At 48.3% G+C, this 24,142-nt stretch overlaps 1 protein-coding gene across 6 annotated transcripts in view; it reads left to right on the top strand.

Moving 5' to 3' along the window:
- The window catches only part of GRAMD1B (GRAM domain containing 1B), a 196,912-nt gene that overhangs the window by 11,398 nt on the left and 161,372 nt on the right, over positions 1–24,142 (top strand). For 2 of the 6 annotated variants that reach the window (XR_010664392.1, XM_065944319.1), the window contains exon 1: positions 886–1,783. The exons of 3 other annotated variants lie outside the window; for them this stretch is intronic. Coding sequence is in view for 2 of the 3 variants with exons in the window: in XM_065944319.1 (XP_065800391.1) it covers positions 1,410–1,783 (374 nt within the window). In the remaining variant the exon portion in view is untranslated. Of the gene's footprint in view, positions 1–721; positions 803–885; positions 1,784–24,142 lie in introns of those variants that run through there. One more of the 6 variants, XM_065944317.1, reaches the window with a different exon arrangement.

Below are 24,142 nucleotides of genomic sequence, written 5' to 3'. Positions count from 1 at the left end.
ACTCAGTCTTGACAGAGGACTCATCAGTAAGGTGGATCAGTTCTAGGGTCAGTCTCTTAGGGTAGAACCTGGGTCTGGAGAGTGAGGGGTTCAGCATAGCTTGGGAACTACAGGACTGACCCAGACTTTCTAGGTTCCATGACCTGGGGACATATAGATATTTTGTGACCCAGTCCATGCAAGTGGAAGCAGAATTGACCCAACCCCCAGAAATGTGAAGGGAGTACCCTCAATTCCCTGGGACACCCTTTGCTTCACGCTCACCTTCCTCTAATTTTATTCTGTGCATGGGATGGGGCTCTGATATGGGGGGTCACGCAAGATGTAGAGACCACCCCCCTTTTCCTGACTGGTCCCATTGTGCCTGTTGTCTGTCCTTCCTTCATATGTCATGTCTGCTGTCCTCAGCTTCTTCCACAGAGCTGTCCTCTCTTCTCAGCTTGCCATTTTGGAAGCAGCCTCTAGGAACCTTACTGACCCCCCTCTGACTGTGTCCGGGCTTCCTGTGCCTCCACCTGCACCCCCAAGTGATTCAAAGAAAGCACCTTTCTCAGAAGTGGAGATCCGGCCCAAAGAGTCCCCTAGTTTCCCCGCCTCAACTCTGTATCCTTAGGTGGCCCTGGCGATTCCGGACTGAATTCCTCGGGTTCTCCCCCCCACCCCCACCACCCTGCCCCCCTCCCCCTCCTGGAAAAAGCAGGGAGTTAAGACTGATGAGAGCTGCCTGGCCAATCGTCGCTTTGAGAAAGTTTGGGCCGCGATCCTGTTTCATTAGGCTGATTGGAGCAGCCGGGACTCGAAGGTAGAGTCCCTCCCCAGGGATCCCGGGTACAGTTACACTAGCCGTCGCCGCCCGTGCACGCCCCTTCTGGACAGACGTGACCCCCGCCCCCTTGCCCGCTCCTCGCCCCCTGCTCCTCCTCTTTTGTTTTCATCCAGCGTCTGCTTCCTCTCTCTCTCTCTCTCCCCGTCTTCCTCCTCCCTCTGCCTCTTCCTCCCGCTCTCTGCCTCCCTGCAGCGCCAAGCCGGCTCCCCAGCCTAGTCCGCCGAACGCAAACCCCTGAGAGTTTGCCGAGCCTCCCCCGGGGGCGCGGGCCGCCGAGTCCCGCTCCGGCACTGCCGCCAGCCGGCGAGGAAGCGCCGCCGAAGGAAAACAAGCGGGCGCGCGAGGGGAGCCCCGGAGAGGGCGGCCGGGCGGCGGCGGGCAGCCGAGTTCGAATCCGGGCGGCCGCACCGCCAGCCCCCGCGCCCCCTTCTCCCGCGCGGCGCTCCGGGGGACGAGCTGGCTCCGCTCGCGGCTCGAGCGGCGAGCGTTTCCTAACGTGAGAGGCCAGGCGCCGCGGGCGAGGGCCGGGGAGCCGGGCCAGCGGGCGGCGAGTCGCCGGGGCAGCGCGGAGGCAGCGGGTCCCATGCCGGCGGCCAACATGATGGAGAGTCTGCAGCCGCCCGCCCTGCAGGTGCCCGAGCCGCGGGGCGCGCTCGAGGGCAGCCCGGTTTGGTCCAGCTCGTCGACCCCCACGCTTCGCCGCCGGCGCTTCAAGATGCGCCGCACCAAGAACGTGCAGGAGCCGAGCCTGGAGGCCGGGCTGAGCGGGGACCTGCCCGGCGTCTTGGCGCCCGGCAAGGAGTTCCTGCAGCTGCCTTCCATCGAGATCACGCCCTCCAGCGACGAGGACACCCCGTGGTCCAACTGCTCCACGCCCAGCGCTTCCCCACGCCGCAAACGCTTCCTCCTGCGCAAGTGGCTGCGGGTGAGGGAGCGGAAGGAGTGCAGCGAAAGCAGGTACGTGCCGTCCTGTTCCCGCCTTCTTCCCTTTTCTTCCTCCGGCCTCCCCAGAGCCGCCGGGGTGGGGGGAAGCGGGAGGTCCCAGGGCACCCGGGAAACTTCGCGGAGGATTGCAGGAGCCCTTCGCCCGAGTGGACGGCTTGCCCACGTGTCACCCATCTTCCCGGCCCAGGTGGGGCCCGGTGACTTTACAGTACATGTGTACACGGGGCTTCACGCTGCGTTCCAACCCATCGGATCCTCACAGCGGCATGAGTAGTAAAAACCATAGCAGCTAGTGTTTACTGAACCCTTAGCAAACTCGGGTCAGTAGGATGCGCACTTCACATTTAATCCCCACAGAACCTCTTTGAGGTAGGTACTGTGAGTCTCACTGAGGGAGATGGTAAGAAGGCATGAGAAATTAAGTGGTTCCTCCACTCAGACTTCAGTTTCTAAGCTCCATTTTAATGATGATTATTTTGTTTTTGGCCACCCCAGGTGGTTTTTCCTGGCCCCCCACGTGTAGAGGAGCTGTATTCACATTGAGTGAGTCAGGATTCCTACCGCAGGGAATCTTTGGACACCTAGGCCGGATCCATGTAGTGTGTGCCGGCTACTTTTTGCCTGGGTAGATGTGGCGTCTGAGTAGTTGGGAAGTTAGCTTTCCCTAGGCGGAGAATTTGTATAAGAGCCAGGTAGGGCAGCTCCACACAGCCTTGGAGGGAGAAGGGAGTTAGGTTTGAGCCAGGCCGGTTGCCTGGTGGAGGACAGGAGGCTGTCCTTACTGGCTCATTGATATCTTGTACCCTGCTCATTCACTCTCAGACTCTAAGGCCCTGTATCTTAACGATGTTCTGTGCCTTTGTGTGAGTCAGCTGAGCGATTGGCCGCCTTTTCCTGGATACCTCCTCCCAGTCTTCTCAATTCCATTCATTTCAGTTCAACAAGTATTGACTGAATGTTCTTAGGAGTTGTCTGATGCTAGCTGATGGTGCTGTGGTCAGGAGGCAGGAAGTGGGGGGCTGGGTAGAGGGTGGGGATGTGGTAGTTAAGAAGGAGGATGGGAGGAGACTCGGATAAGAAATTCAGGCATGTGAGTTTCCCTGGTGTTGAGGAGATGGAATCTTTAGAAGTCATGTGGTGGAGGCTTCCCAGGTGGTGCAGTGATAATCAGCCAGGCAGTGCAGGAGACGCAGGAGAGAAGGGTTCAATCCCTACATCTGAGGGATCCCCTGGAGGGGGAAATGGCAACGCATTCCAGTGTTCTTGCCTGAGAAATCCCATGGACAGAGGAGCCTGGTAGACCACAGTCTGTGGGGTCTCAAATGGTCAGACATGACTTAGCAACAGAGCACACACACTTGCCACGTGGTACTGACCGTGCAGCAAAGAGAGGAGGAAGACTTCTGGAAGGAAGAGGCTCAAACCATGACATGTACAGGCAGGTAGTAGAAAACAGCAGAAAGAGTATGATCTGAGGGACATGAGATCAGGAAAGGGGAACAGTACCTACGAACATAAGAACAGGATGAGGTGCGTCTTTGAGAGGACGCTGAGAAATTGGGCCAGGTTATATGGATGATGAGCGTTCTCAGCCTGCCAGACTCTCTTTTTCGTTTTTTTTTTTTTTGGTTGTAATGACTGGATGTGGTTATCTCTGCAGGCGAAGATGTAAAGCTTCGTTCTGGATCTTTTTGGGAACCTGAGGATAACAGTTCTTTCTGTACTTGTCCATCATCCTGCCGCCTTTCCCAGGGAGTGGAGGGAAATGGGACAAACTTGGTGGGAGCTAATTTTGAAATGTTTTCTTTTTAAGGGGATTAAGGCTGGACTTTAAAAAATTGTAATTTTGTTTATTTATTTACTTATTTTTGGCTGTGCTGGATCTTCATTGCTGTGTGGGCTTTTCCCTAGTTGCAGCGAGCGGGGGCCTGCTCTCTAGTTGTAGTGTGCGGGCTTCTCATTGCAGAGCACAGGCGCTAGGGCGTGTAGGCTTTAGTAGCTGCGGCTCCTGGGCTCCAGAGCACAGGCTCAGTAGTTGTGGCACATGGGCTTAGTTGCTCCACAGCATTTGGGACCTTTCCCCGATCAGGGATCAAACCAGTACCTCCTACATTTGCAGGCAGATTCTCTGTCGCAGAGCCAGCAGGGAAGCCTGATGGAAGCTAATCTTGAACTTAAATAAGTTCATCCCGGTTTGTCAGCTTCCCCCCAAATGTGAGAGACCCTAAAAGAGGCCCTGTTTTGACCTTGAGATTCTGCCATGTATACTGAGGAGAGTCTTCCATTGGTAGTCAGGGTGGGGATAGGGTGGATTTGGTTAGATTTAGGGAGCTCTCTCTTGGTTTTGAGAGTTGTCTGAAGGTGCAGTGCAGGGAATTTCCTGGCAGTTCAGCGATTTCACTGCAGAGGGTGCAGGTTTGATCCCTGGTCAGGGAACTAAGATCCTCCAAGCCCCAAAGCATGGCCTGCCCCTGACCCCCCCAAAAAAAGGTTCGTTTTTGTTGGAATCTTCATTTTTGTTGGAGCAGGGAACAAACTATTTATTTATTTTAAAAAGTATTTATTTGGGTGCACTAGGTCTTGGCTTTGGCATGTGGGATCCTCGATCTTTGATGTGAGATGCAGGGTCTTTAGTTGCAGCATCCCAACTCTTGTTGTGTCACAAGATCCAGTTCTGGGATCCAGTTCCCTGACCAGGGTTCGAACCCCGGACCCCTTCATTTGAAGCATGGAGTCTTAGCCACTGAACCACCAGAAAGTCCCAGGGAACATACTTTTAAAACAGGAAGGGTTTTTCACCTTCTAGGAATAGTTTAAAAACTGGCAGTTGTTTTCTGTAGTGACTTGTTGGGTTAGATGAATGTTGGTATATATGTAGAAAAAGGCAATCTCTGGATTCAGACCTCGATTTGTCAGACTCCGGAACTGCCTCCTGTTGGAATCTGTCTCGATTGTGGCTAAAACAAAAGCCCATCCATTTTAGGCCTTGGAATTAGAAGGTTTCTGGGAAAGAAGAGAAGCCGTCAAGTGAATGAGTAATTGTAGATGGCTAGGATGGTTCCCTGAGGAGGAATTAGCGTTTAGAGGCAATAGGGCCCAAAGAGCGTTGGATCTCATACCAGGAGAAAGTGAAGTGTTCGTCGCTCAGTCGTGTCTGACTCTTTGTGACTCCATGGACTGTAGCCCGTCAGGCTCCTCTGTCCTTGGGGTTCTCCAGACAAGAATACTAAAGTGGGATGCCTTTCCCTTCTCCAGGGGATCTTCCCAGACTAGCTCAAGGCCGGGTCTCCCACATTGCATGCAGATTCTTTACCATCTGAGCCACCAGGGAAGCCCCATGTCAGGAGACCTGGGTTTAAATTTAACTTCTGTCCTTTCTTAGCTGTGGAACCCGCACAACTCCTTTCATCTTCTCTATCTGTGGATTAATGGCAGGTCTCAAGAGTGATCTGTATGGACATGTTTTGTAAACGTCCCTTTGCTGTGCAAGGGGGAGGGAGTATTGTCCTCTTCCTGTGAGTGGCTCACATGGAGGGGATGTGTGCGTGAGAGTATAGGTTACATCCCCACGTGTCCTGGAGCGGCAACCTGGGGCTCCTCACATGTTACAGGATTCGGGGATGCTGATGGGGAAGTGACCCAGCTCTGGCTCGGATAAGGGGATGAGCACAGCACGCACTGCAGGGCATCCTTCCTTTTCATGATATGCACCCCAGGTCTACCTCTCCACAGCAAAGAAAAGACCCTTTTCAGGCCTTCGATGCCATTCTATCCCATATGGTAGAGGGCACGGGGCTGAGAGGGCCTCGACTTGTGGATTTTTTAATTTTTTTGGCCGCACTGGACTTCTCTAGTTGCAGCATACAGGCTCCAGAGTGCATGGGCTTAGTTCCCTTGCAGCATGCAGGATCTTGGTTCCCTGACCAGGGGTTGAACCCATGTCCCCTGCTTTGGAAGTCAGATTCTTAACCACTGGTTCGCCAGGGAAGTCCCAGCTTGTGGGTTTTAACTGCACAGAGATAAAAATATAATCAGGAGACCTCTCCTTAACCCGGGGAAGATAGAAGTAGAGAAAATGATGAAGTTAGCAAGGACCTTGGAGTTCTCCAAGTCTGATTTTTTCTGGTTCATCTTTGTATTTTCACTGTCTAGCACTGTACTTGCCTTTTGTTATGATCAATAGATGTTTATTGATGGATAAATTAATAACGAGTGAATGAATGATTACTTTTACTCTACTCTTTATAATGAGAGTATCCTTATTCATGAGTCAGGGAAAATACCCTGCAGGAGATGAGTCCAGAACTGAGTTTTTTTGCTGTATAATAGTTTTATTGAGACATAATCTTCCCAGGTATCCTAGTGGTAAAGAACCTGCCTGCCAATGCAAGAGACATAAGAGACTCTGGTTTGATCCCTGGGTGGAGAAGATTCCCTGGAGGAGTATTCTTGCCTGGAGAATCCCATAGACGGAGGAGCCTGGGGGCTATAGTCCATGTGGTTGCAAAGAGTCAGACACAACTGAAGTGACTTGGCACACACATAATCTACATGCATACAATTCGGTCAGCTTTAAAGTACACAGTTCAGTGTATATTTTAGTATGTTTACAAATATGTGCAGTCATCACCCCAATTTTAGAACATTTTCATGACTTTGAAAAGAAACCCATACCTTTTATATATCACCTTCAATCCCCTTGTCCTCCACCCTCTCCTCTCCAGACTAGGCAATCACAAATCTTTTCTATGGGGAGCTGAGTTTTGAATGGGAACTAGATGCCTCTTAGTGAAGACAGTTTAGATGTGTTGGCTTGAAGATGGGGATGGTTTTGATGAGGGATGTGGGAAAATGAGGGTAGTGATGTGATGGGCTGACAGACTATGATGTGTGCTGAAGAGTTTGAATTTCAATTAATCAGTCAGTCAACAAAGATGTATTGAGATCCTATGGACAGTGTGCTTTGTCTGCAGAGAGGATTCAACTCAATGGGGAGCCATTGTAGGTTCTGGAACCTGGGAGAGACATGAGCAGAGTGGTATCGGAGGCAGTGAATTCTTGCTGTTCTGTGTGAACCAAGTGTGAGGTGTAGGCTGGAGCCTTGCACAACTCATCCGGCAGTTACTGTTACAGCTGGGGATTGTCATCTTAGCCACTGTTTGACATAAGGTGGCATAGTTTTTTGCTGTCCATGTTGCCCTCTGAGCACTGTGAATAATGAAGTCTGAAGTTGATGGGGAAAGCTCTTAGAACGAGTACCTGCATGTCTCCCCAGATCCCTTGGCCATAACTGGTTGTGGTGATTGTTTAAAACCCAAATTGAGAGATCTCTCTGCTGGCGAAGTGGATAAGAATCCACCTGTCAACGAAGGGGACACAGGTTCAATCCCTGCTCTGGGAAGATCCCACATGCCCCAGAACAACTCAGCCTGTGCACCACAGCTGCTGAGCCTGCGCCGAAGAGCCCAGGGACCACAGTAAACAGTAACCCCCACTCGCCGCAACTAGAGAAAGCCCAAGAGCAGCAAAGAAGATCCATCGCAGTTAATAAATTAAATACAAAAAAACACAAAAAAGCCCAAATTGAGCACCAGAGTCCCTCTCACCTGCTGGAATACAGCAAGAGGTCAGAATTGGACAGAAATATAACTTTTCTGACGGCATCCTGGCGTCATTCTTTGGAGAGGGGTGGGAGAGTGCCAAGGAGCGGGTGAGTAGGTGTGGCTGGCTGACTTTGGGCTGTCTTTCTGGGGGACACAGAGCATCTCTCTGTCTCCCCAGGACACCCTCCTTAGTACCACCTCTTGCACCGCTTTCCCCTGGCATTTCTGTCCCCTCTTCTCTGTGACATAGTGACCCTGTCGTCTTCTGCCCGGCTGCATGTCTGATCTCAGGTACCTCTCACTGACTCTGCAGGCCTGGTGGGCCTGGTTATCTGTCTGGTGCCAGCCTAGCTGACATGCGTGTGTGCAGGTAATGATTACCCATCACTGGTGTATTTATTAATGTATCTGTTTTAAAGCATTCATTTATTTATTTGGCTCCGTCGAGTCTTAGTTGTGGCATGTGGACTCTCTTGCACCTGGGCCCCCTGCATTGGGAGCGTGGCGTCCCGGCCATTGGACCACCTGGGAAGTTTCTCCTTGATTTATTCATCTTGAGTCTTCATCCCCTTCCCCTGACCTTCTGAGGGAGTCTTCCTTCCAGTTTCAGCTCAATTTCCAGGGAGCAATCTGATGAGTGCATCCAGATGCCACACCCATCACCTCGGTGAGGACTCCGCCATATGGGAGAAGCACAGAGAGTGTGAGGAGAGATTTCATGTCTTTCTTCGCACAGAGCATCAAAGAGGAGACCTGTGATTTGTCAGCAGATTGAATAAAGTAATTGGTGCTGGATGAGGTTAAACTAAAGCTCACCCAGACCCTTAATTCCTTGAGGGCGGGGACTGTATCTTACTCTCCGCTAAGCACCTTAAATATGCATTTAATCCTCCCAACAAAGCCCCAGGTGGGTTTTACAGCCCAGGAACCTGAAGTTCAGAGAGTTTGTTCTGGTCACACAGAAGCAGGGGTGAGATATGAGTCATGTTCTAATTCCAGAGACCCACGCTCTTCGCAGCTACACAGCACCATCTCCCCAGGGCCTGGGAATGGTTGGCCCTTGCGTATTTGAGACCCCATCCACGTGGAGGGGATTTCCCTGGTGGCTCAATGGTAAAGAATCCACCTGCAAAGCAGGAGATGCAGGAGACATGTGTTCGATCCCTGAGTCGGGAAATATCCCCTGGAGGAGAGCATGGCAGCGCACTCCAGTATTCTTGCCTGGAGAATCCTGTGGACAGAGGAGCCTGGAGGGCTACAGCCCTGGGGTCGCAAAGAGTCAACATGACTGAAGCGACTTATCAGGCACACACGCACACACATCACATGGAGGGGGAAGTGGGAAGGAGGTTTGAAGGATGGAAAGGATGCTGAGATGTGTGTAGGGGCCAGGGGTCAGAGGTCAGCATGAGGATGTGTCAGGGTGGTGCTACCTGGTGTAGGTGAACTGCTCCGTGAGAAACAGCCGGCTTTGGGCTGTAGATGTGGTTTCCGGATTCAGCAGAAACTGAGAAGGTAGATCTAAGCCTTGTGGGCTGATTCACACTGGCCAGTTTCCTCCACGGCAGTTGATATCTTGAGAGTTTCCGTGGTGGTTACACACTCAAGGGGTGCCAGTTCCATATAGGGGGAGAGACTGGGATTTCCATGGGGTAGACTAGCAGGTGATAATTCTGCCCAGCTTGGTTATTCTTTCCCAGCAACAGCAGTTGCTATGCTGGTCTCTGATCATTGCTTCTAGGGTAAGTCTGGAGTTTTCCTTAAGGCACTTGAAGGGCAGAGCTGCCAGTGGGGAATTTCCTTCCTGACTCCAATGAGTGAACCACTGGGCCCTGAAGCAGGTGTTCAGATACAGGGCCAAGCTGGCCCGAGTGTGTACCAGAGCTTTACGATCTCTGCCTGCTTTTCCTGGAGCCACAGCCCTCTTGGGGTTCTTCCCTCTGAAGCCCAGATCGGTGTGGTGACTTGCCAAGGGGCGGTTGGTACCTCATGTGAAGAGAGATGCTTTTCAGCATGGGAGGAGGTTAATGAGCCCTCATCCTGTGACTTTGGAGCCTGAGGAACCTTACTTCTCTCAGAGGAGATGGTGAGGGTTCTCAGGGATGAAGGATGCAGGGTGGAAGATCAAATGTGGAAGGCAGGCAGGATGGGAGAGGCTTCAAGCTGGTGCACAGAGATGCAGGCCTGGCCCGCCCGCACCCCCACCCCGTCCACTTGGACACAGAGTGGACAGCTGCATGCCACTTCCTGGAGGAAGTCCTGGTGGCCCAGTGGTGAAGAGTCTGCCTGTCCATCCAGGAGACACGGGTTCGATCCCCGGTCCAGGAAGATCCCACATGCCTCGGAGCAACTAAGCCTGGGCGCCACAACTCTTGAGCCTGTGCTCTGGAGCCCAGGAGCAGCTCCTGCTGAAGCCTGAGTGCCCCAGAGCTCCTGCCCCGCAACTAAAGGAGCCCCCGAGATGAGAAGCCCACACACAGCAAGCCCCTGCTCGTTGCAAAGAGAGAAGCCCATGCAGCAACTAAGACCTAGCACGGCCAAAAGTAAATAGATAAAAATTTTGAAAAAAAGAAAGTCCTGGTGTCAAGTATTCCCCCCTGTTTTCAGACCCTGTGTCCGAATTTTCAATTTCGATTATTTGATCAAATTCATCACCAGGAAGATGTGGCTGTGCCTTCACTATGACCAGTGGTGAAGAGGAGAGGGAGGCGGAAACCCATAGCTTTTTCATTTGAGGCCCTGATACATCTTTTGGGTCAGATGGTTGTGAAGCGCTTTCTTCTGCGTCCTTTGCACTTACCCTAACGTGGTTTTCCACCCTGATTTTGTAGATGAGATGAAGAAAGCTGGTGATTAGGCACATCTCAGTGGCAGATCTGGGTTACAGCCTGGAACTCAGGCCTCTGACTTTAACCTCTCAAGTTTGGGCTGCTTTCTATTGTCACATCTCTGGAACTTCTTCCAGCCTGGTGCCTCCTTCCTCCATGGTCTGACCACAGAGACTTCTTGGTCTTTCTCTTTCTGTTTCACAGGTTTAGTCAGGAAATGAGGGGGCTGAAAAAAATAATCCACAACCTACTTGGTTTTTCCCTTTTCTTTTGCCACTATGCAGAAATAATTTGCCTTGGGGCCCCATTTGGGCAGGGGTGAGTGTGTTAACCCTTTATTGCTTGTTCCAGCAACTTGGGAAATACAGAAAGACAATGGACGGTTAGTTTAGCAATACATTTTTGAATCTAAGCGTCTTACAGCTTGTTGTCTTAAAAGGAATTTTTACATTATTAAAGTCATTTAGGGACTTTCCTGGTGGCCCAGTGGCTAAGAATCTGCCAACGCAGGAGGCACAGGTTCAAGCCCTGGTCCGGGAAGATTCCACACGCTGTGGGGCAGCTGTGCGCCACAGCTGCTGAAGCCCATGTGCTCTAGAAACGAGCCGCTGCAACGAGAAGCCCTCGTGCTGCAACTCGAGAAAGCCCACGAGTAGCAACGAAGACCCAGCACAACCAAAATTAAGTGAATAAAATATAAAAGTCAACGAGGGATTTCCCTGGTGGTCCAATGGTTAAGACTTCATGCTCCCAATGCATGGAGGAACTAATATCCCATATGCCCCGTGGTTTGACCAAAAGATTGAGAGAAAAAAAGTCAATGATTATTGTGTGTAGTCAAATAGCTAGTTAATATAAAACTTCTGGATAGTAGGGAAAAGGAAAGGAGCTCATCATTTTATTAATACTATGCTAAAGCAACCAATGATAGCATGCTTGGTGTATTATTTTCTCAGTCACAGTTTCTTTTTTTTTTTTTTAATTTTATTTGATTTATTTTATCCTTGACTGTGCTGGGTCCTTGTTGTGGCACGTGGTCTCTTCACTGTGGCTCGTGTGCTCAGCTGCCCCAAGGCACAAGGGATCTTAGTTCCCCGACCAGGGATCGAACCCACATCTCCTGCATTGGAAGGTGGATTCCCAACTGCTGGACCACCAGGGAAGTTCTGAGTTTCTTTTTAACTGAGAGAGTTTTCTTTTTCACCAGCTCTTCTGTATCTTGTGCCGGTGGAAGGTTAAGGGAGAACATAAACCCATAGGTCAAGGACAAGTAAGTCTGTGAAATAAGGAAAAAGAAGAATTTCTGAAGCATTGTTTCTGGAGGAGTCATCAGGATGAGATATTTCTCTGAAGTGGGGGGATGTGAGCCCTCTCATTGAAAAGATGCTGTTTAACCTCGTCCTCCTGTTCTTCATGACCCAGGCTTGGTATGAGTGCCAGTCTGACCCCTCTGAGCAATCTGCCTTGATCCGGCAACCATTTGTCTCCCAGCTGGATCATTATACTCCAGAGCTCTTCCTGACCTTTCTGTTGATTCTCAAGATTAGATGGAATGGCAGTAATAAAGGTTACTCTGAACAGGGTGGAGCTTCTCCAGAGAACAGTTTGCCCTTAGCTTGGGTGATATTATGCGCTTTCCCTGTGTCTGCATTGAAGCATGTCTTCCTGACATGTGAAGATCCCATAAAAAAAATTAAAAAAAAATAGCTCCAGGAAAGAGGATTGTACATCTCTCCCCTCTTGGTTACTTCTCTCTGTGTTTTCGAGGCCAAGATCTAACTGAAATCCTCCATGGTATAATCCAAACACGTTCTCTCTTGTTTTGTCCTCAGGGAAGGTGAGAAGACTATCTGGTCAGTGTCCTTTGAGAATATTCTCTCAGAGACTTATTGTTAGCAACTCGGGCTGTTGCTTGCAGATTCTAAGAGAAGCTTGGTTTACACGACCAATGACTTGGTCCTCATTGATTCTCCGGCGGGGGCTGTGAAACCTTGCAGGTACAGTTGGGGGGGCTGGTGGCCACATGTGTGAAAAGCAGAGCCAGAATCAGATGGAACAAGGCAGGAAGTGGCCCGCCCATTCAGAAAGTTCTTAGGGACATGGGACAGTCCTCTGAAGTGCCTACTCCATGCCTGGACTGCTTCCCAAGATGCCTCTGTTTGTCGACACCAGAGAGTTCAGGAGTTCAGGCTGAAAAACTAGATAATTCAGGAGAAGTAATTCTCAACTTCAACAAACACTTTTGGGCACGTGCAGAGAATCAGCTGCCGTCCTGTATGCTTGGGGCACAAAGATGGAGACACGTGGCCCTTCCTTGAGGAGTTCGTAGCCTTTGGGGGAGACCAATGTGCAAAAAGTAATTTCAGTAGGGTATGGAATTCTGACTAAAACATGAAAAGTAGGCCTGAGGAAAAGATTTGCTGGGAGGGATAAGGGAGGAGGGTCCTGGGACCTAGATTTCACTCCTGCTTAGACTTTCCTTAGCTGCCACCTCTTAGTACCTGCAGCTGTGGTTCTCCTTCTCTGTCGGAGAATCTAGTCTTCATGGTGGGTGGGATTTGTTCAGTCATTTATCTATTTTTAAAAAATATTTATTTACTTACGTGGTTGCATCAGATCTTAGCTGTAACACTTGGAATCTTTGTTGAGTCATGCAGGATATTTTGTTGGAGTGCACAGGCTCAGTAGTTGTGGCACGTAGACTCCAGAGTTCATGGGCTCAGTAGTTGCCTTGTGGCATGTGGGATCTTAGTTCCCCCACCAGGGATCGAACCCTTATCCTCTGCATTGCAAAGCGGATTCTTAACCACTGGACCATCAGGGAAGTCTCCAGTCATTTCAACTTTGAGCAGACTGGGAAAGTCCAAGGCCAGGAGGCTGGTCAGTGGCAGAGATAGCTCTAAGGTAGAAATCTCCTGCAATGTTACTGTGTGTTCCCCCCACTCCATGTCCCAAGGAGCTCATCTTTGCTCCGGTTGGAGCCATATCTTCATCAGTGAATCCAGGAAGCTCTGGCTGGCCTCGTCTGTTGTTAGGGGCAGGATGATGGTTTGTCATAGACGACTGCCCTCTCTCACATCAGTCCAAGGGATTGTCTGAGGCATCATGCAGGTGGAGGCTCTGCTTTTATTTTTGTTTTTTTACTGTGTGAGCCTAGACAGGTTACTGGTCTCTCTGGACCTCAGTGTCTTTCCTTATTCATAATATGGAGCATGTGTTTCTTCTTCATCTTATGAGACAGAATTAAGTACATGTGTCTGAAGGATCATGGTTGCTGTTTTTGTCATTAGTTAATAACAGAGATTTCTTTGGTGGTCTGTGTGGCTTCTGAGTCTGCTCCTCTGGTTAGGGTAAGCTGGAACAGTGGTTTGTTGTTTCTTTGATGAGATGTCACTTTTCTGATCTATTAATAAGTGCTGAAAATGAGTTTACAATTTTATAATTTGTGTCTGGTCTTGGCTGTCTTGTCTCCTCAGTGTTGGTCTGCTTGAGGTTTTGAATCTAGGTTTATTTCTCCTTCCTATCTCCCCTCATTCTTCCGCCTCTCTCCTCCTCCTAAATCTACATACTCTCCTTGGGCTATTTTATTCACTCTTTTGAATTTAGTTATTCCCTCATGATGACCAGTCTCACATACACATCTCAGACCTCATTTCTTTCCTGAGCCTTAGGCTCAGCCCTCCAACTGGCTGATGGACGTGTCCATTGGAATGTTCTTCGAAGCAGTCCATAACTTAACTCTTCATCTTTCCCTCCAAACCAGTTCCTCTCTGTTCCTTGAGGTAGGGGTTGGTACCCTTCAGTTTCACCAGGTTTCCTTCCCTGGAAGGAAGTCTGTCTTCTCATCTCTACCACCGTTGGAGCTCCCTGGGCCACCACCGTCTCTCACATAGATTTTTCAGGCATCTGCAGCCAGAGTGGTCCTCATGACTTCACTTCTGCTCCCCTTCCTGCTTCCTTCATTGCCACTCCCAGTCCTCGGCCTCCAGCCAGAGTAACCATTCAGTGCCCTGGATGAGATCTTCCTTTTATCTCCTGTTTATTATTAATTTACTTATTTGGCTGCGTCGGCTCTTAGTTGTATCACGCGGGATCTTTTGTTGAGGTGTGTGAACTTTCTCGTTGTGGTGCAAGGGCTTAGTTGCTCCAGGTCATGTGGGATCTTAGTTCCTTGACCAGGGATCGAACCCTTGTCCCCTGCATGGCCGGGCAGATTCTTAACCAGTGGACCACCAAGGAAGTCCCAAGGACACTTCCTTTTATTTCCAGGTCTTCACAGACATCGTTCCTCCACACGAAATTCCTCCTGACCTGCTTGGCTGTCCTGCCCTTCTTCTCCTTTGGATCTTAGCTCAGTTACCCTCTCCTCTGGGAATTATTTCCTGACTGGGGTATTTATTACAAATCTGTGTTCTTAAGTTGTGACTATTTGGTCTCATTGTATCCTTCACTGGATCAGAAGCTATGAAGGTTGAGTTAATTTTATTCGGTGCTTGTTTTATGCAGTGCCTGCTAAACTCTTTGCATGGACCCTAGTAGGAACCTAGTAAACATATACTTATAGAGTGAATAGTCAAATGGATGAAGAGCTGTAAGGAAATTTGGTTTTCATGAAATTCTATTGGAAATCGTGTTATAAAGCTAGAAGTCCTCTTGAAGTTGAATAATTATGCCCTCGTATGCCATTTATGTAAATCTGGATCACTGCGTGTTGTTGGTCTGTTTTAAGCCTGTTGATTTCTTTCACGGTTTTTCCTTTGTGCTGTGCCTTCCCTCAGACTATAAGTGCTCACAGATCAGACACAGCTGCTATTGTAAGGGTGGTCTCTATTCCAGGAGACAAACTTGGCATCATGAGGTGGAGAGTGGTCGACCTCTCCCAAAACAAGGCTCCAGAGTGCAAGGGCACGTTGGGAACAATGTTTTGGCTTGTGGTCAACCTGGGGCCCGGGTAGTCTACAAATAGTGACTCGGCTTTTCCCAGTGAGGACCTGTGGCAGCTTTGAAGGCTGGTTTTATTTTTGGATCTGTGGTTGCCGTGATAATACAATACTCCTTTTCCTAATTTTCTCTGAGTCCTCTAATTCCAGGTCGGGAGAACAGTTGTTCCACTTGCAGGAGGGAAGGATTTTGTGATAGATGCACCCTTCTGTCTACCCCTTTTTTGCCCCTACTTAATTCAGTCAGTGTTTATTGAACACATAGGACATGCCAAGTACTGTTCTAGATGCCAGAAACAATAGAGAAGGAAACAGTTTCTGCCCTAGCAGAGTATGCATCCTAGGGAGGGGAGGGAGAGGCAAGAAACAGATTAAAAATTTGTTTGTTGATTTAACAAGTAATGTGTTTGTTAACAACATTGATCCCTATTTATTATTGTTATTTAATTAATTTCTTTAGTTTTGGCTGTGCTGAGTTGTCATTGCTGCCTCCATTTTCCCCAGCTGCGGCAAGCGGAATCTACTCTCTAGTTGTGGCGGCTCCTCTTGCTGCAGAGTTTGGGCTCTGGGTGTGCGGGATTCCGTAGCTGCAGCACGTGGGCCCCGAGGTTGCCCCTTGGGCTCACTAGTTGTGAGCAGCTCAGTGGCTCCACGGCAAGTGAAATCCTTCCGGACCAGGGGTCAAACCCATGACGCCTGCATTGGCAGGCGGATCTTAACCACTGGACCACCGGGAAAGAATCCGTGTGTTTCCTAAAACTGAAAAATCAGGAGCTATGAAAGGAGCATCTTCCACCCCACTCTGGAGAGAGAGATGATGGGGTTGAGCTGGGGCCCGTGATAGTGCAACTTCATTCAGTTCTAGAATGCAGATGCGCCTGCTGCTCTGACCTCTCCCGGGACCGCGGGAGACACGCTGTGAAGCTGGGCCTCTCTCTGCAGCTGCCAGCTGCCAGAGCAGTTGTCCTCCTGGTGTTTTGCTTCTTTCCTCCTCTCAGCATTAATGGAAGCCAAGAGCCAAAGGGCTGCCAATACACATGGCCCTTCTTTTTTATTTTTTTATATCACAACATTGTTTATTACGTGAATTTTTTACAATACAAACAAAAAAAAAATACAGAAATGCAATATATGAATACAGCTAAATGCAGAATGGTGACTTTTTTTCTTTTTCAAGAGGCCTTGATTCCCATTTCTAGTAAAATAAAAGACTGCTGCTGCTGCTAAGTCGCTTCAGTCGTGTCTGACTCTGTGCGACCCCGTAGACGGCAGCCCACCAGGCTTCCCCGTCCCTGGGATTCTCCAGGCAAGAACACTGGAGTGGGTTTCATGCCTCCTCCAATGCGTGAAAGTGAAGTCGATCAGCCGTGTCCAACTTGTAGGGACCCCATGGACTGCAGCCCACAAGGCTGCTCCATCCATGGAATTTTCCAGGCAAGAGTACTGGAGTGGGGTGCCATTGCCTTCTCCAAAAGAGACTGCACATAGGTAGAAATAGGTTGGTTGTTAGCTTCACAATTTTGCCTAGAAATGATCTATAAATGCATTTTCCCCCCTGTTACTTACCATAAAGTGTAAAAAGGGAATTAAAGGAAAGTTTCCTTGTTGGTTCCTATCATATGAAAGATGCTATATTGTGTTTTTTAGCAGGGTCAGTATAACACATGGCCCTTCTTTGTGCCAAGTCCTGACAGCCTTGAAGGCAGGTCAGGGATACCATGGATTGGGGTATCCTAGAGGGTAGAGCCTTGAACTGGGAGCTGGGGAGGAGGGTGGTGCAGAGGAAAGAAGGGGTGCTGATGCCTGCTGTTGGGAGATTCCGGTCATAGCAGCAGACAGTGGTGCCCACTCGGATGTGAAGGAACACAGTGCTCGTCATAGAGATGTAATCATCTCTTAATCTGGGGGAGCGTTTGATCCTTTTCAGTGTGATTTACAAGGCCCTGGGCTCTGAAAGGTGGCACAGAATGTAATTATTCTTTGTATCTGCTGCACCTGCCACGGTGCCTGGCACACACCGAGCCTTTCAGTAATATGCTTTTGGCATGACAAGCTACCGCTTCATTTGTCCCCACGTCCTATGGGGTGGATGTAACGAGTATGCCCACTTGGACTTAAGGAAATGGAAGCTCTGAAACGTGCCCACGTCCGTACAGTTGAGTAATGATGGAAGCCTGACTCAGAAAGGCTGTGTCCTGGCACCTTTAATTCAGGCCTTTTTCATTTTGTACAAACATAAGTGCCTCTGGCATTGTACCCAGGCTGATGCTCATGTGCTGACGCTGTGGGTCAGCAGACACAACTGAGTGACTCACACACATACACATTAAACCTCCTTTAGGCTGGCACAGTGAGAAGAGTCCAAATTCTGCAGAAATCTGACAGCTTGGCTGCAGTGTACCTGCCACTGAACTCTGACTGGCCTCTGCCCTTGAAGGGTTCAGTCTAGTATATTTATTATTCGTCCCCTCATTTGTTCAACAGCAGGTTTTAATTGGGCATCTATTAGGCAGTCAATGCCAATCATAGAAATAAACGTAAAATTTTAAAATGTGACTGGTGCCTCCACAGAGGGCAGCAATAGCTGTTCCATTGTTAGTCGTGGTTATTGGCCAGTCCTTGCTGTGAAGGACGTCCTCCCTGTGGACAGTCTTCCTGAGGAAGTGGGCGTTTTATTTTAGGAGAGCAGAAGCAGTTTCCGCTCAGCGAAGGACCTAGCTCATCCATCTCAGAGTAGGCGAAGGTGGCCCGTGTTTTGTTGGCTGGAGAATTCTGGCTGTGGACACGGGGTAACCAGGGGTTTTTCTGCTCTTCCCTCTTTGTACTGGACGTGGAACCACTGATGATTTGGTTTCTACAGCAGAGGGTGGGCACGGAAAACTAAAAATTCTGTTTCTCACAAGCATCATTGATGCAATGATTCAGAACTTAGGCATTTGGGGCTTAATTAGCTATGCGTTTCTCTCCCTTATAGCCACAGAGAATCTGGAGTCCTAGAGCCTCTACCTCCCATTTTCCACTAGATTAAGGCCCCTGTGGGTGACAGGTGCTGTTAAGTCACTTTCACTTCTTAATCAGCTCAGTTGTGTCCTTAGTATTTCTTACTATGAAATAGTTGGCACAGTGCAGGAAACTGCAAACCTCACTCCTCCAGGTTAAGTGGATCAGTACTGGAGGATGGATGAATGACTGAGCCTTTAAAAATAAATGTATGTTTAATAGATATAAACATTACATATGTATGTATGTATATATACACAGGGGCTTCCCTGGTGGCTCAGTGGTAAAAAAAAAAAAAACCCCACATGCCAATGTAGGAAACGGGGGTTCAATCCTGGGGTTGGGAAGATCCCCTGGAGAAGGAAATGGCAACCCGCTCTAGGATTCTTGCCTGGGAAAATCCCATGGACAGAGGAGCCTGGTGGGCTGCAGTCCATGGGGCCTCAAAAGAGCTGGACATGACTGAACAACTCAATATATACATATAATTTTGCATATAATTTTAAATTATACATATTATATAGTAGTAGTGTTAGTTGCTCAGTCATGTCTGACTCTTTGCAACCCCACAGACCATAGCCTGCCAGGCCACTCTGTCCATGGGATACTCTAGGCAAGAATGCTGGAGTGAGTTGCCATTTCCTTCTCCAGAAGATCTTCCTGACCCAGGGATCGAACCTGAGTCTCCTACATTGCAGGCAGATTCTTTACCATCTGAGCTACAGGGAAGTCCTTGTATATACATATAATTTTATTTTATTTTAGTTTTTAAACATATAATTTTAAACCCTGGGTGTTCCCTAGGGCAGGGGTCCCCAACTGGTCCATGGCCTGTTTGAAACCAGGCCGCACAGCAGGAGGTGAGCAGTGGGTGAGCAAGTGAAGCTTCATCTGTATTTACAGCCTCTCCTCATTACTTACATTACACCTGAGGGCGTTAGATTCTCATAGAGGTGCAAACCAAAATGAGATTACAGAGTAGGCTGGACATTAGCAATACACTTGAGGTGTTACTGTCTCCCATCACCCCCAGATGGACTGTCTAGTTGCAGGATACAAGCTGAGGGCTCCCCCTGATTTTCATTATGGTGAGTTATATAAAGAAGGCTGAGCGCTAAAGAATTGTTGCTTTCAAACGGTGGTGCTGGAGAAGACTCTTAAGAGTCCCTTGGACTGCAAGGAGATCAAACCAGTCAATCGTAAAGGAAATCAACCCTGAATATTCATTGGAAGAACTGATGCTGAAACTGAAGCTCCAGTAGTCTGGCCACCTGATGCAAAGAGCTGACTCATAGGAAGAGACCCTGATGCTGGGAAAGATTGAAGGCGGGAGGAAGCGGGTGACAGAGGATGAGATGGTTGGATAGCATCACTGACTCAATAGACATGAGTTTGCAAAAACTCCAGGAGATAGTGAAGGACAGGGAAGCCTGGCATGCTGCTGTCCTTGGGGTCAAAAAGAGTCAGATATTTAGTAACTGAACAACAAATTTCACAATATAATAATAACAGAAGTCAAATGCACCATAAATTCAAGTAATATACTTGAATCATCCCAAAACCATCCCCGTCCCCCTGTTCTTGGAAAAATTGTCTTCCACAAAACCGGTCGCTGGTGCCAAGAAAGTTGGGGACCGCTGCTCTAGAACAAGTGAAATCCTCATTGTCTGTGGGATGGTGACTCAGCTTTAACCAGCAAAACAAAACAAAATTAATTTGCCTTTTGAATACTATCCTTGCCTTGATGTCGGCATTCAAGTTAGTTCCATCCATCTCAGAGAGACTTAGAGACTTGGCCTGCCCTGTTCTGAGTGAGGACAGGTAAGCCCACCTGCAGCTGAGTGATGGTGCATTCGGAGTCACAGGGTGGCCACTGATTGTGAATTAGAGAGTGGTGGGGGCAGCTGAGGAAGTGCATGTGTCATCTCTTTGCAAAACACTGTCGCTAACTTCCCAGGCCTACACTGTTCCTCTCAGTGTCTACACAAATGGCTTTCCAGGGATTCCCTTTGACTTTTATCCCAGGAGTAATTTCCAGCCTGCTTCCAAGGGGTAAAATTCCAGCCCACAGCAGATTATCCTCCCTCAGATTGCTCTGTGTTTCCTCCTCTGTAAACGGAGGATCCTGGTAATGCCCACCTTGTAAGGTGGGTTTGAGGATGAACTAAGAAAGGTAAGCATCTCTCTGTGCACAGTACATGCTCACTTTCTGATTATTTTCTCTTTATCTCCCTCCCGTTTCATTTCCGGGGAAAGAGGTGTTTTCCTATTAGTGTCCTTCGGGGCCAGCTCTGTCTGATATGAAGGACAGGCCCTGGGACTTGTGGTTGTTCGTCATTGCGGCATATTTGCTGAGTCACTTGGGGTTGGTGGACCTGGAAAAAATAGTGGTCCAGAAGGTGATTAGGACTGTTGTGTGATCAGTTCAAGCAGCCTGTCCTGTGTCACTACTTCCCGGTATACTTCTGAAACCTGATCCCGTTTCTCATAGGATAGGGAGTGGACTGGGTAACCAGCCCTGAAGGTGTTGCGTGTATTTTTCCCAGCACTGAGTTTCCTGTGATGTGGCTTCGTGAACCTGTGATTTCAGCTTAATCAGTGCTGCCATAAGGCTCTGCTGGAGGACCCTAGATGATGGAGGGCAGGATTGTCTTCTGAGTTTGAGATGAGTTGACAGTCTTTGATATGAAGTATAATAAGGAGAGAAGATGTTTTTGGTTCTAGGGAGACGATGCAGAGAGAAGACTCTTAGCAAAATGAGAAGAACTTGTAAGAAGGAGCCAAGGTAAGATTTAAAGACAGCTTTTAAAAGAGATTTGAAGGGAGTGGGTACAGTCTACCGGGTGTAAGATAGGCTCAAGGATGGATTGTACAACATGGGGAATGCAGCCAATATTTTGTAATAATTGTAAATGGAAGGCAACCTTTAAAAATCATATAAAAAGTAAAAAAAAAAATTAAATTAAAAAAGATATGAGGCGTTTGTGAGATTAGAATTGGTTTTGTGGTGCTTGTGCCATCTTTCATCAGACTTATTTATAGAACTTGTATTTCAAGAAACACCGTAACTTGTTATATCTGAATGTTTTATGAGCACTTAGTCTTATATTAGTAGGAATATTGAGATCTGTTTTCTCCTTATCAACAACAATGGTAAATATTGTTTGAATATGTACCGTGTAAGAGAGATGTTTAGGGGTACTCTTTCTGCCCCCTTCTGATGCCTATGTCAGAAGCTTTCTCTATCTCCTTTATACTTTAATGAAACTTTATTACACACACACACACAAAAAGAGAGATGTTTAATATTTAGGAAAGTAGGAAAGCAAACGTTTAAGTCTGATCTGGTAAATTTTGTCACTTAATAGTGATGTGACCTGGACGTATTTTTTTCTTTTTTGAGACCTCTCATCACTCAGCTTTATTATCTTCATAATATTTTCATTTTTTAAATTGTCTTATTTTTAAAAATTTGTCTCTTTGTTGGTGATCTGTAAACCATCTCAGCATCCCTGCTGCTGAACCATTAGAATCTAAGGTGTTTAGGAGCAGGGTTATGTCTCTGGTTAGAACTGAGCTGGTACCAAGAAAACACTCAAAGAGCTCACAGTGCCCACATTTTATGGAACGAACAGCGGTTAGTAAGTTAATCCTCATTATGAGTGAGAACACTGAAGGGTGAAGAAAAAAAGTAAAATACCTCCTCTTCACTCCAGGAGTTTATACTCTCAGACTTGAAGGGCAGCTGTGGGCAGAACTCTGCTCTTAGACCAACTGGAGTTTTATTTTTTGCAATGCTATTAGATAGCTCTGTGGCTTTATACACGTCCCTTAACTTCTTTGGCCTTTGGTTTCCTGTTCTGAAGGGTAAAGGAGGAGGCAAGATCATCTTTTCGGCCTCTTCTTGCTGTAAGAATTGGTCCATGGGTTTATTAATAGAGTTACAGACGATGATAAAATGATAAGCTGGAGACAGAGAGACAGTGAAAGGAAGCGGAGCTTAATAGAAGTCCGCAGAAGTGAGCCAGGATGGCGGGTTTCTCTCTCTGCCTGGGAATTGCCACTCCAGGTATCTGAGTGACTCTGGTCCTAGGCTCCCTGCTGTATAGCCTAGGCCGCCTCGTCCTCCTGGTTCAGTTCATGCAGCTCCCTTCTCTGCCATTCACTGAGCTTTCAAGCTGATTTTCCCTGCACATTTCCTTCCTTACTTAAACCTTAGCCTTCTCTAGAGGATCTTCCCAACCCAGAGATCGAACCCACATCTCCCACATTGCAGGCGGATTTACCGTCTGAGCTACTGGGGAAGCCCAAGAATATTGGAGTGGGTAGCCTATCCCTTCTCCAGGGGATCTTCCCTATCCGAGAATTGAACCGGGGTCTCCTGCATTGCAGGCAGATTCTTTGCCAGCTGAGCTACTAGGGAAGCCCAACTTTAGCTTCATTGCATGTTTAAGGCCAGAAGGGTCCAACACAGACCAGAAGGGTGGTCACCCAACACAGTCAGCAAATCAAGGTTCAGGACAGTGATGCTGCTTGCTGTGTGTGCTGCCGAGTCAGGGAGCCTGAGCTGGACCCAGACTTCTGAGACCAGCTCCAGAGCTGTTGCTCCACTCTGCTTGCAGTGTCTTCCATGTGTTTTTATTTTTGAGAGGTGAGTGTTTCTTTACACATGACTCCAAGATGAGTATATGTGGATGCTCTAGAGAACCCAGTCGGGTGCTCTGAAGTCTTTATAATCCACTTTAGCAGTCGTCCTGCTCTCACCCTTGCTACAAGGATCACCGAAGATTTGCTACAGGCTTACCTTACCTTTGGGCTTTTCTTGTGGCTCAGCTGGTAAAGAATCTGCCCGCAATGCGGGAGAGCTGGATTCAATCCCTGGGGTGGGAAGATTCCCCTGGAGAAGGGAAAGGCTACCCATTCCAATATTCTGGCCTGGAGAATTTCATGGACTGTATAGTGCATGGGATTGCAAAGAGTTGGACATGACTGAACAACTTTCACTTAGACTTTTTCACTTTACCTTACCTTTAGTTGATGAAGGTGGTAGTAGTGAACTAGTCAGCAGGTATGTATTGCTTGCCTCACATTTGTTTTGCCCTGTGCTAAAGTTGTGGGAATGCCCCAGAAAAAGCTAGAAGTGCCCCCAAGGTCTGACAGGCAGAGGAAACAAGGCCTCCTAGATTTCTCCCACTCCTGCTCCCATCGCCTGCAGTCAGGCACCTCCTGCATCTCTCCCTGCTCATCAGTTCTCTCCATATCATCTCTTTAGCTTGAGCCTTCATCCCCTGTGCTTTTTTGAGAGGGCTTCCTTTTTTATTTTTATATTTTGCTGAGCTATGCAGCATGTGGGATCTTACTTACCCAACCAGGGATTGAACCCACACTCCTTGCACTGGAAGCATGGAATCTTAACCGCTGTCCACCAGGGAACTCCGAGAGGGCTTCTTTATAGGCCTCCCGTGTAACCCTCTACTTTTCCTCTAATAAACAAATCTCTCCCCTCTTCAGATTCCTTCAGTGCCCTTTGTCACCTACAGCAATGGTTCCCAACATTTTAGGCACCAGGGACCCATGGGGCTTCCCATGTAGCTCAAACAGTAAAGAATCCGCCTGGAATTCAGGAGACCCGGGTTTGATCCCTGAGTCAAAAAGATCTCCTAGAGAAGGAAATGGCAATCCACTCCAGTATTCTTGCCTGGAGAATCCCATGGACTGAGGAGCTTGGCAGCTACAGTCCATGGGGTCACAAAGAGTTGGACACGACTGAGCGTCTAACACTTTCACTACCCAGGGACTGGTTTTGTGGAAGACAATTTTTCCACAGATGGGGGTTAGAGAAGGATGATTTTGGAATGATTGAAGCACATTCCATTTATTGTGCATGTTATTTCTATGATTATCACATCAGCTCTTCCACATATCTGTAGGCATTAGATCCCGGAGGTTGGGGACTCCTGACCTACAAGATGAAATTTCATCCTGTTTCTGGGACAGACA

Source organism: Muntiacus reevesi, chromosome 9 (genome assembly GCF_963930625.1).
Source record: "Muntiacus reevesi chromosome 9, mMunRee1.1, whole genome shotgun sequence".
In the NCBI taxonomy this organism is placed as follows: domain Eukaryota; kingdom Metazoa; phylum Chordata; class Mammalia; order Artiodactyla; family Cervidae; genus Muntiacus; species Muntiacus reevesi.
The sequence above is the reverse complement of the archived record's forward strand: the minus strand, read 5'-3'. Positions and strand labels throughout refer to the sequence as shown.